The following is a 13,026-nucleotide window of genomic DNA, read 5'->3' as shown; positions in this document are numbered from 1 at the left end:
GGTCGCCGCCCGAGCTCGGTCTGTCGGTACCTTCATGAAGGTCTCTACCGCGCCTTTGGCCGTGTCCAGGTAGGTGGTGCCCAGATGGCTGCGCTGGTTCATAGAGGCAGACGTGTCTATCAGGAACAGTAAGATGGGCATAGTGCTGGCCAGGGACACCGGGGCCCGAGGTGGTGGAGAAAAAGGAGATGGTAGCGGTGGAGGCACCGGTGGCGACGACCGCCGCTACGCGGGGTGGAGGAGCGTGGTCCCGGGGAGGAAAACACCGTCTGGGTCTTTCCTCCGGCTGCGGGGAGTTTCTCCCCCGGTAGTTGAGAGGAAACTCCCCAGACCCAGTCCTCCCCGTCGTACCCCGTCTCCGCCTCCTCCTGCCTGCCTGCCTGCCCGCTGGGGCGGGCGCCCGACCGTCTGTCTGTCGGTCCGTCCCCCCTGCCTGGGGGTCCCGTCCCTGCTCCCGGCCCCTATGTGTGTCCCCGCGGGAGACGGGCCTGGCTCCCCACCCCACCCCCGATGCAGGGAGTGGGGACCAGGGAGCTGGCGAAGAGAGGAGTGGGCTGAGGGGAGATTGGCCCTGGGGCTGTTGGGAGAAGTTTCAGGGACTCCCTCCGCACCCCGGCGGTGTCACCACTTTCTCAGCCCCTCTCGCTACTGAAGCGCTTTTCTGCCTCACACTCCGGTTTTAATTCGGGTTGGGGCTGCGGGGGCTCCGCCCCCTGACACGTCCCCGCGCCACGTGACGCACCGCCCCGCTGTTCTATTGGGTACTCCCTACCCTCTACTTAGCATATTCAAACAGCTCAGGGGCGGGGGAAGCTTGTAGGCCCGCTCCTTGGACAGTTATTGAGCACGCGCGGAGGCGGGGCGTCGGGTGCGCGCCAGAGCGAGCGCGAGGGGCGAACGGGAGGGCCGGCCGAGGAGGAGGCGGGCTCCGGGAAGGGGTGGGTACCGGCCGCCGAAGGCCCGCGGGGTGGGGGCTGGGGCTGCGTCGTCGCGCGCTGGGCTGCTGTGGCTGTGAGCCTGCGCGTCAGGGTTGCCGGCCTCTCCTTGGCTGTTGGAGGTGATAGGGGTCGGGGGAAGGGAAATGGAGCTTGGCTTCGGCTCCTGTACAAGGTAGCTGTGCGTGGACGAGTGAGGAAGGCTGAGTAGAGTGAACAGGTCACCGCTTAAGAGCCGGGGACGGAGTCGCGGTCGACCTCCCAGGGAAGGCTCGGTGCCCCGCTGTCGCTGGAGAGGTTCCTGGGCCTCGGAGGGCCGGCCGGCGGCCGCGGGGGAAGGGAAGTGAGAGGTTGTTTATGACCCGGACTAATCTGCGCTGGTCCGGTGCTCCCGCGGGCTGTGACGAGGGGCGCGCCTGTGCCGTCCGGGCGGCCGCAGGCCGGAGCCTTGTCGTCCGAGGACCCACCGAAAAAGGGAAACAAACTCCCGTTTTCTTCCCCCAACCCCAGAAAGACGGGGCAACTCACATGTGGCGTGGAAACATAACTGCCTACCCAGAGAAATAGCGTTCTGAAGCCGTGTGAGGGCCATAGAGTATCAATTTTACGAGATAGAAGAAACTTTTTAGCATCATCATCCACTTGTTTTAAAGTGAAAACCCTCTGCTTGCCCAGGTGACCCAGCGAAGTATTCCCCTGTAACCTTGCCTTTCATACATTCCAAATACTATATGAGGAGAAATATTTTGCTAAACTACTGTCGTTTTACTGAAGTCATAAATCCTTTCCTCCAAGTATTAGAAAATAGTTTCCCCAGGTAGATTTAGTTGGAAAACTTGAGATACTCCCTAAACACAAGTTGAATTAGGGTCACACAGCCCTTAAAAGACTATAGATATTTATAGCAAATCTGCCGCTAGTCTTGTATATCTGGATTTTATTCTTTACCCTGAAATTATTAAATTTGCCTACTGATCACTTAAAGTGTTCTTATTAATAACACAGAAAGGGCATGTTTTGTGGAGTCTTCAGAATCTGTTTTGTGACTTGGACTTTACCTAATATTTAGGACAATGTCTAAAACTTTTTGTTAACTTACGTTAGGACTGTTTCAGAAGTATGTTCAATAGTTGTGAACCATAGATGATGTGTGATATTTTTAAGCGATTTAGACTACAAAATCTTACTGATTTGGGCTACAAGTCTGACCAGACAGTGTTTGCAGAGGACCTTCTATGTCTAGGTATAGTGATTTTAAAAACGAATAAAATGTAGTCCTTGCCTTTAAAGAGCTTTTGGTTTTCTAGGAGGATATTACATATTCATTATAAAGCAGAAAGTAATTAGATACCAAATGAATAAGGGAGGAAAATTTTATTACCTTGGACGGATGAATAAAACATTTTCTAAAAATAAACATTTTCTAAGGTTAGTGTGTTTGGGCTTTACAGTAGTATTTCTCCAAATGGGGTTGTAGATATGAAGAATCTGAGTTGTATGGCAATATACAAACCATTTTAACATACAGCATTTTCTTTCAAAGTGATCAGTTGGATAATTTTCATACAATGCAATTTCAATTTTTTAGTGCTTTCATCTGTAGTCGATGGACTCTTACCTGTCTGCAAACATGTTCTGTAGGATAAGAATTTCTTTTTCCTGTATGTTAGCCTAGGATTTGATAGGTACAATTCAGATATGTTTAAAGGAAAAAGCTGCTGGTGGGAAAAAAAAATCCTGGGCGTTGGGTATGTGAAGAAAAGAAGGTCAGACAACACTGCTGATGACTGACTTGGGAATAATGAAGTTCAGCTAAGAATAAGCACCAGTTGCATGAAGCATAAGATTCAAAAGAATAGATCAAGTCTAAGAAAAAAATTTTTCTGTGTAAATTGAATGGTTCCAATTGGGGTACTACGTACAAAACAATGTTCGAAAGGCTTCAGATTAGTCTATTGAAGTATATCAGCACACAATCATGAGCTTACCTACTAATTTGATATCATTTTCCAATAGATAGCTCTTTCTTCTGTGACTCAGCGACACTGGCAAATTGTCACATTAAAGTTCATAAGTGGAGGTGCTTTATGAAAACATAATTAAATGCAAAGATACGAAGAGCCAAGTCTGGCGAACCAACCTAGACTGCATAAGAGGACCCATGGTTATGATGGCACCCGAGATCAAAGATCAGGTTTCTAGTTTAGAAGTGCCTAAAGGCCAGGCCCTGGGCACAACCAGAAAATCAGGATATACACAGGTAGCAAACTGGGAGGCATTCAGAAACCAGGAAACATTGACAAGTGTCCCTTGACAAAATTGTCAACTAGGTCAAGTTTATTAGTGATTCTGGTTGACAGTTTAGCTACTGGTTGATAATGACTTAAAAAACTGGTTCTTGGACTGGGGATGTGGCTCAGTGGTAGAGCTCTTGCCTTACATGCGCAAGACCCTCGATTCAATCCCTAGGACCACAAAACAAACAAAAACCACTGGTTTTTCAGCACCATAGAGCTTTAAAGGGGAAAAAATGTTCAAAGGGTTCATACCTAGAGCAGTGATTCAGTAGCATGGAATGGGTCCCGGACATCTCATTTTTTTAAAGCTCTTTAGGTGAATCTTGTAAATAAAACTGAATAAGAACTACATGGTTAGTGTGTAAGACTAACATGCATGTCTGGCATCTAGTACTACTGTCACATAACCTTAGAGATATTTCATTTCTTAAAAACTAAAATCTGTACAATATAGGGGAGAAAAATAAATGTAAATGTGATCATCAGTGTATTTAATGTGATACATGTTTAAATTACTTGAATTTAACTATGTTTGGCAAAAATAAAAAGATCTAAATAATACTGGAGATTCCCACGGTTAGGCTTAGTGAAATTTGGCCCTGTAGTAAGCAAGAGATGGGAACAATTAATCCCTTCTGCCATTTTTTTGTGATTCTAGAAAAACTTGTGATTATATTCAGGCTTATTTTTTCTAAAATGTGGCCGTAAATGCAAGCCAACTATTTCATCAGACTCAACAGAAGAAACAGTGAACTCTTGCAGTGCTAGAGAGAAAACTAGTAGTAGTGTGTGCTAAATAAACCCTGTACTATTGCAGTCCCAGGGTTTAAAGAATAATTCTCTGTAAAGGCATTAATCACAAGAGGCATATGTAAAAACTTGTTCTTTGTTGCTGGTTTAATTGATTTTTTTTTTGTTATTGTTTCTTTTTTTTTTTTTTTTTTTTTTTTTTTTGTCTTTTTATCAGTACCGGGATCGAACTCACGACTGCCTGCTTACAAGGCAGGCGCTTATGCAGCTGAGCTAAATCCCCAGCCCCTTGTTATTGTTTCTTAAGACAGAGTCTCATTATGTGTTTTAGGCTGGGTTTGAACTCACTGTGTAGGCCACACTGGCTTCCAACTGGTGACAATCCTCTGCTTCTGCCTCCTGAGTACTAGAATTACATGTGTGTGCCACTGCACCTGACTTTGCTGCTGTTTTTAAAGGAGTAGTGTTCAAATGCTCTTCTGCCAATTTAAAAGGGAACAAATTAAAGTATATGGAAGGCCAGATGGTCTGGTACACGCCTACAATCCAGCACTTGGGAGGCTGAGGCAGGAGGATCACTGTGAGCGGGCTAGCCTGGACTACATAGTAAAAGTCAAGGCCAGGCTAAACTGTATAATGAGACCCTTATCTCAAAAATAAATGAAATGTACTGAAAGAATGATGGCTGTAGCATGAACAATAGCCTAAATTGTTGAAATGGAGCTACTCTAAAAGAATTAACAACTGACAAATTATATTCATTTGTTGGCGCCAACCAGGGTCCTTTTAAATTATAAACCAATTAAGCAGGGTAACACAGTTTAAAAATAACTGTGTCACAGTCCCTTGGCTTATGGTATTTGGATATACCATCTGAACAGAAAAATCATATGAACCTAATGTTCCTTATATAACCTAACAGAATTTCTTTTGACTGTCTTAACCATTTCCTCAGCTCTGTTCAACTGTTCTTTTTCAGATCAAAATAATTGTGATGTTGAGTGCTTCAGAAAACATGTAAAAGTCAGAAGCATGAAAAATTAGATATGTAATATACATATAAAAGGAAACTTAATTTTGATATTAATATTAGAAAAAACGCTGACAGGGACTACTTTTACGAACAAATTGGATCCTTTCAATGAACAGTGTTTCACAGTAATAGTTGAAGGCTCAGGCAGTTCAAGATCAGACCTGCAAGTGGACATACTCAAATTGAGAAATAAGGTCAGGGTGGAATTGTTTTTCTTGTGAAAGCGCATGAACATTTCAGTCATTCTTTTACCTCATATTAGTTGCATGGCTAATATGCAACAGACTATATGGTATGCCCTCAGAGAGATAATAATACTAATGGAAAGACAGGAGACAGATAAACAGATGAGACTATAATATTATGTCAACAGATGATTTAAAATGACTCAGAGTTGCTTTGAAAATACTCTTTTTGTCAGTTTTGGGATACTATGAATTATAAGAAACATCCTTTATTTTTTTGACCAATTGGTGAGAGCAGGGGACACAGGACTTCTTGTTACTTAGAATTGTTCCACCATACAGAATTTTGCCAAGGGGAACATTAATGGTGCAACATTTTTTAAAAAGAATACTTCACCACGCTAAGCATAGGTGACACATGGCTGTAATTCTAGCAGCTCAGGTAGTCAAGCCAGGAAGATTACAAATTCAGGGTATCACAGCGACTTAGCAAAATCCTGTCTCCAAATAAAAACCGAAAAAGGGATGGGGATGTAGCTCAGTGCTCCCTGTGCCCAACCCCCAGTAAGAAAAGAACAACTTTTGTCTTTGGTATTTTCTTCTAAACCCTTGCTATCCATTTTGTAAATTTTGTTGAACCAACAGAAGATATCAATGAATTTTCAGGCCACGTTCAGGATTTAAAATCCTTTCTTTAAATGTTTATTGGCTGAAAAGTTAAGGGTTGACAAATGTCTAGTGATGCCACCAGGTATAAAGTTTGCACATGTGCAAGTTATGACAACTACGTCACAACTGCCTTTTGGTGACGGTGTTATAAGATGCCATTAATGGTAAGTCACATCCAGTTTTAGAAGTGTTAAGATAGAAAGAAATGCACATATTAGAGTTGGTAACATATCATTTAGTGCTGGTAGCTATTAAAAAAGTGTTAAGAGAATATATGAAAAGCTTGTGAGCAATGAGAATAGATAGCTAACTCTACAAAGTGATGTTTGAGCAGACAAACCTTGGAAGTTTTGTGAGCTTCCAAAAGAGTGGATCCTATGTGTAGAAGAGTGGTGGAGAATGGAGGCAGGCTGCAGCATTGGGGGTTTCATGTGTTCAAGTAGGATGTTTTTAAATCCTTTGACTGATAGGGAGACATTAGTAATCAACATTTTTACCTTAAAAGGACAATTTCTGGAACAATTTGGAGAATGGATTAAATTGGAAAAGTAGCAGACAAGAATACCAATTAAGCAATTTTGGGCATTAATCTGTGGAACACATAAGAATCACTATGAAAGTAATAATCTGTGGAACACTTAGAATCACTATGGAAGTAATAATCTGTGGAACACATAAGAATCACTATGGAAGTAATAATCTGGAACACATAATCACTATGGAAGTAATAATCTGGAACACATAAGAATCACTATGGGAGTAATAATCTGTAGAACACTTAGAATCACTATGGAAGTAATAATCTGTGGAACACATAACAATCACTATGGAAGTAATCTGAAACACATAATCACTATGGAAGTAATAATCTGGAACACATAAGAATCACTATGGAAGTAATAATCTGTGGAACACTTAAGAATCACTATGGAAGTGATAATCCAGAACACATAAGAATCACTATGGAAGTGATAATCTGTGCAACACTTAATCACTATGGAAGTGATAATCTGTGCAACACTTAAGAATCACTATGGAAGTGATAATCTGTGCAACACTTAAGAATCACTATGGAAGTGATAATCTGTGCAACACTTAAGAATCACTATGGAAGTGATAATCTGTGCAACACTTAATCACTATGGAAGTGATAATCTGTGCAACACTTAAGAATCACTATGGAAGTGATAATCTGTGCAACACTTAAGAATCACTATGGAAGTGATAATCTGTGCAACACTTAAGAATCACTATGGAAGTGATAATCTGTGCAACACTTAAGAATCACTATGGAAGTGATAATCTGTGCAACACTTAAGAATCACTATGGAAGTGATAATCTGTGCAACACTTAAGAATCACTATGGAAGTGATAATCTGTGCAACACTTAAGAATCACTATGGAAGTGATAATCTGTGCAACACTTAAGAATCACTATGGAAGTGATAATCTGTGCAACACTTAAGAATCACTATGGAAGTGATAATCTGTGCAACACTTAAGAATCACTATGGAAGTGATAATCTGTGCAACACTTAAGAATCACTATGGAAGTGATAATCTGTGCAACACTTAAGAATCACTATGGAAGTGATAATCTGTGCAACACTTAAGAATCACTATGGAAGTGATAATCTGTGCAACACTTAAGAATCACTATGGAAGTGATAATCTGTACAACACTTAAGAATCACTATGGAAGTGATAATCTGCAACACTTAATCACTATGGAAGTGATAATCTGTGCAACACTTAAGAATCACTATGGAAGTGATAATCTGTGGAAGTGATAATCTGTGCAACACTTAAGAATCACTATGGAAGTGATAATCTGTGGAACACTTAAGAATCATTATGGAAGTGATAATCTGCAACACTTACGAATCACTATGGAAGTGATAATCTGTGGAACACATAAGAATCACTATGGAAGTAATAATCTATGGAACACATAAGAATCACTATAGAGGGCCAGGGATTTAGCTCAGTGGTGTAAGCGCCTGCCTGGCAAGCACAAGGTTGTGAGTTTGATCCCTGGTACAAAAAAAAAAAAAAAAATCACTATAGAAGGAGTAAAAGGGAAATTGAATGAGAATTAACAAAGATATTGAGATAAGAGAGTGGACAGGACATGGTGAATGTGTTGATACAGGTAAAATCATGATATTATGTGATTAAAGTCATCTTTTGCTTGGAAACAATATCACCAAATTCCTGGTAACTATAAACCTAAAGTACACCTAATACAGGGATTCTCAACTACCAGTACAGGTCTGTAGCCTATTAGGAACTAGACCACACAATGAGAGGCAAGTGAAGCTTCATTTGTATTTGTAGTTCCCCATCATGGCATTAATGCCTGAGCTTTTACCTTCTCAAATCAACTCTGGCATTAGTTTTTCCTAGGAGCATGAATTGTAATGTGAACTGCATCTAGGTTGTGGGTTCTTTATGAACCTAGTGCTTGATGATCTGACATGGGGCTGAGGCAGTGATGCTAGTACTAGAGATCAGCTGCAAATACAGATTAAGCTGCAAATACAGAGGTTTGTTTGCACAGCAACCATAATAATTTAATTGCTTGCAGTTTCTTATCAAAACTCTATCAGTAAATGGCAAAAACACAAGCTGCATCTTTTACAGGCTATATATTGGCAAGTGTGTTGCTGTACTTCAGTTATATAGCTGCATCTCATGGCTGGTTTTAAGTCAAAATCTGACATTTATTTTAGTCCACATGTGGTGCACCCATTTTTAATTTACCTCTTCCATCTGTAATTCTTTCTTGATTATGCACTTCATCAGCGACTTAGTAAGCCCAAAAGCTAACCCTAGCCAAACTAAGTAAATCATACATTACAGAGCTTCTTTGAAAAGGAGAAAAGATGCAATGATGACATAGCAGAAGACGCTGACTGCCAACAAAAGATATCTACATGTAAAAGAAAATACTGAGAGTTCTACTTAAATTACGGGTTTATTGCAATAGATAAGGCACATTTTCCAAGCCTGCTTTGTATCATATGTGGCAACTACCTATCTAACAAAGCCAAGAAACCTTTAAAACTACTTTATGAGGCTGGGTATGGTGGTGCATGCCTATAATCCCAGCAAAAGGGGCTAAGACAGGAGGATGCCTATAAGTTCAAGGCCAGCCTGGGATACATAGTTCACAGACAGCCTGAACTACATATAGTGACCCTGTTTCAAAAATTAAAAAGCAAAAACAAACTGCTATACCACATGGAGACTATGCACCCTATGTTAAAAGACAAGCTTTTGAAGTTTTTTTTTTTTTTAAAGAAAAGAATGTGAACATGAGAATAGAAGCAATTATTGAAGGTCACCACTTCTTCAAATCTGTCTTCAATGTAAGCATGAATCTTAGTGGCCAACTGCATTACCAGAACTAAAAAGCCCTTTTATTTTATTTTACTTTTTTGAGATAGTCTCACAAGTCTTGACCTCACTGTGTAGCCCAAGATGTCCTCAAACTCCCAGTGATCCTTCTACCTCAGATTACCATGCGCTAGAATTATAGGCATGCACCACCACATCCAGCAAAGCTCTTCACTATTGGTGAAATATTGATCTGCCTGCTGCTAAGAACATTTGTTGTGAACTTTTAGGGAAGGCTGCAGTTCAAAAGGTGATCCTGTTCTTTTTTCAGTTAGTACCAAATCTGGATAAATTGATGCAATAACAGATGACTTTAAGACACAATTATTAGAGAAGATTAATGTATCACCATGCTACAAGGTTGAGGTGTCTAGTGATGCTCAAAATAAGGCAATAATGCTTGTTTTTCAGAGGTTATACATGAGAATATGTTCTATGCACGTTTTTGCCAGCTACATCACAGCTGTAGAATTATCCAAATCTTTCAGTGATTGTGTATCAAGAAAACTGAATTGGTCATTTTGTGTTCTGATATGCATGGACAGAGTGGCTGCCATGATGGACAGCTTTCTGGTTCTTTATGTCAAAGAGGTCACATCTGAATGTAAGTCCGTGCATTAAGTCATCCATAGAGAATTGGCTAGCCAAAAAAAAATAAAATAAAATCACCTGAAATTAATGTTTTGCAGAAGGTGATTAAAATTATCAGCCACATTAAAATACGTGCCCCTAACTTGCATCTGTTTGCACAACTCTGTAAGAACATGAAGCACACATGTTTTGCATACAGAAGTGACATGGTCTAAAGGTAGATCACCGACTAGAGTTTTTGAGTCACAAAAGCCACTCCCTGGAGTTCTTTTAGAAAAAGTGACCACATTTCATTGACACAGGATGGGTTGCAAAATTTGCTAACTCTTATAACATATTCAACCTGTTCAAAAAAACTCAGTTGCATTGTGAAAGAATGACAGTTGTGTTCAAGTAGGCAGATTAAAGTGGCTGCGTTCAAAGTCAAACTGGAATTACGGAGGCAACAAATGAACACTGGGACTTTTAGTTTATTTCAAACATTAGAGCAGATTTTGATAGAGTCTGAGACAGTCTTCTTTCTCCCAGCTGGTATATGATCATTTAAATTTCTGAAGACCACAAAAGACCCCTAAACTGGGAAGAAATGAATCCTTGACCCATCTGTGAAGGAACCAAGTAAATTTACTTTGTCTATGCTAGAGGATAATTAACTGCTCAAGACCACAAGTGATGGTGGCTTTAAAAGTATATTTGAGACAGCTTCAAATCTCCATATATTCTGGATTTAAGTCAAGGCAGAATATATTGACCTGCTTCCATTTATAGTATCCTATCTCTGTAAAGCAGGGTTTTCTGCACTGACAGCAACTAAAAGCAAAATTACAGTGTAGACTGGACATAAACAACACAGTTTGGATGCCAGTATTTCCAGGCTCTCACTGATCCTGCATTATGGTGAATTGTATTTCTTTATATGTTACCATGTAATAATAATAGAAATAAAGGGCACAATAAATGCAATGCACTTGAATCATCCCAAAACCATCCCACCCCTTGTCAGGGGAAAAATCATCTTACCTCAAATTGGTCCCTGGTACCAAAAAGGTGAGGATTACTATCCTAAAGGAGTAGTGGTATTTTTTCAGTCATTTGTTCACCAAATACTTATTGAATGTCCAACGAGTTCAGAAGCTAGTAATTCAGTAGTTAACAAAAGAGAGGGAAGAAATACCTTTCCTTTTGAATTCTAATAGGAGAACACACAACCAAGTAAGATATAAGGAATATTCATGCTAAGTGCTAAAGAGAAAAAATTAAACAGGGAAAGAAAACAAAATGAAAGAGGAGGGTTGTGGTTTTAAATATGGAGAAACAGAAACCGTCTCTGAGAAGATGGCATTTGAATAGTGGCCTGTAGACAGGAGAGACAAAGCTGTGCAGATACCTAGAGAAAGACAGAGTCTACTCATGTGTCTTACTGATGTTCTGTGATCTGAATGTCTGTGCCCCACTCCTCCCAAAAATTCACATGCTGAAATCTTGATTCCGAAGGTGGTATTAGGAAATGAGGCCTTTGGGAGGTGATTAGGTCATAAAGGTGGAGCTCCATAGATAGAATTGTTATCCTTCTAAAAGATGCCTGTGGGAGCTCATTCATCCTTTCTGCATGTGAGAACACATAGAAGGTACTGTCTATGAATTAGGCCCTCAACCCTGAATCTAACAGTTCCTTGATTTTGTACTTTCCAGCCCTTAGAACTGTTAGAAATTCTTGTTTATAAACTGTCCAGTTTATAGTATTTTGTTACAGCAGCCCAAACAGACTGAGACATTAAGTTTAATGAAGCATTGGCAGTTTAATATACTGATAGCTATAAAGTTTTACCCATTGGCAAATTTTCTTTGCTGATGCTTCGTAACTATATAAAATATTGTTAATAATAGATATTTCCTTGTATACACTTAATATATAAATATAATACAACTATTAATTAATAATAGTGTTATTTGCTTATATGGGTTATCTCTGATAAGCAGAACATCAGTTACTCATTGTATATTATTGAGAGGTTTATTTTTATTATAGTAGACAGGTACTGTTTTTAGATACTGAGGATTGAGTAGTAAATCAAATGGAACTATATTCCATACTGTAGCGTCAATAAAAAAATCCAAGATTAGATATTGGACTCACAACTGAATTGGACTTTCAGATATATCATTTATGTTCCATGTGATATTTGTGACATGCCAAAAAAGTGTTACCTAAAGTTCAAATTTTATATTTTTATTTATTGAATCTGCCAATTTTATGCTTTCACATACTTAGAATTTAATATGCTGAATACAAAGATTAGTAAATAAACTAATAAAGTAAATGTGATATATAACCTGGGAATCCATAAATTAGTAAGTTCTTGGAACCCTACATGTGTAGAGGAAACATGCCTCCCAACAAAACACACCAACTCTTAGAACAAGAAATAAATTATCCTGTTTAAGACATTGTATTTTTTGAACCATTTGTGCCCTGGCCTCTTTGTTAGCTTAACTAATGTAATTAATTATGTCACTAGTTATTTTATTGCCACATAGCACTCTCAACTTTACGCAAGAATCAAGTTTTAAGATTAAGTATGGTGGTACATGATCATAACCCCAGCACTTGGGAAACTGAAGCAGGAGGATCACAGCAACTTACAAGGCCAGATGGAGCTACATAGTGAGTGTAAGGCCAGCCTGAACTACATAATGAAACCCTGTCTCAAAAAAATAGTTTTAGTACTGGGGATATAGATCAGCAACATAAGTGCCTACCTGGCAAGTGCAAGGTCGTGAGTTTGATCCCTGGTACCAAAAAAAAGTTTTTTTAATATGATGTACTAGCAGCAAGTAAAATACGTATAATTAAAGATAATAGGGAGGTAAACCAAAATCTAAAAATGCTTATACTTTAGTCATCATTCTAATATAAGATGGTCATGGGAACATTAGATCATTATAGGAAAGTCGTATAACTCGGTGGTTTCTCTAAGCAACCAACACTACATATCACTCCTGGCTATTAAAAAAATTCAAATATTTTCTCTTTCAAAATATTTAAAATAAAGACTGTATTGTAGACTCTAAAAATCATAAATAATACAGGATTTTGCCTTCAGAAAGGATATAGCCTGAGAGAGGAAATAAAGATACATGAAACTAGCAGAATATAGTGCCAAAG

At 39.5% G+C, this 13,026-nt stretch overlaps 1 protein-coding gene across 2 annotated transcripts in view; it reads right to left on the bottom strand.

Annotated features, from left to right (window-relative positions):
* Ints6 (integrator complex subunit 6) overlaps window positions 1-668 on the bottom strand; it is a 76,579-nt gene extending 75,911 nt beyond the window's left edge. For both annotated transcript variants that reach the window (XM_063232689.1, XM_063232690.1), the window contains exon 1: window positions 31-668. In XM_063232689.1, coding sequence (XP_063088759.1) covers window positions 31-141 — 111 coding nt within the window. In that variant the 5' untranslated portion in view covers window positions 142-668. The remainder of the gene's footprint in view (window positions 1-30) is intronic.
* Window positions 669-13,026: the final 12,358 nt, after the last annotated feature.

The sequence above is a fragment of the Cavia porcellus genome, unplaced genomic scaffold, assembly GCF_034190915.1.
Source record: "Cavia porcellus strain 051 isolate PalLab524CR breed Dunkin Hartley unplaced genomic scaffold, mCavPor4.1 scaffold_21, whole genome shotgun sequence".
Classification (NCBI taxonomy): Eukaryota; Metazoa; Chordata; class Mammalia; order Rodentia; family Caviidae; genus Cavia; species Cavia porcellus.
The sequence above is the reverse complement of the archived record's forward strand: the minus strand, read 5'-3'. Positions and strand labels throughout refer to the sequence as shown.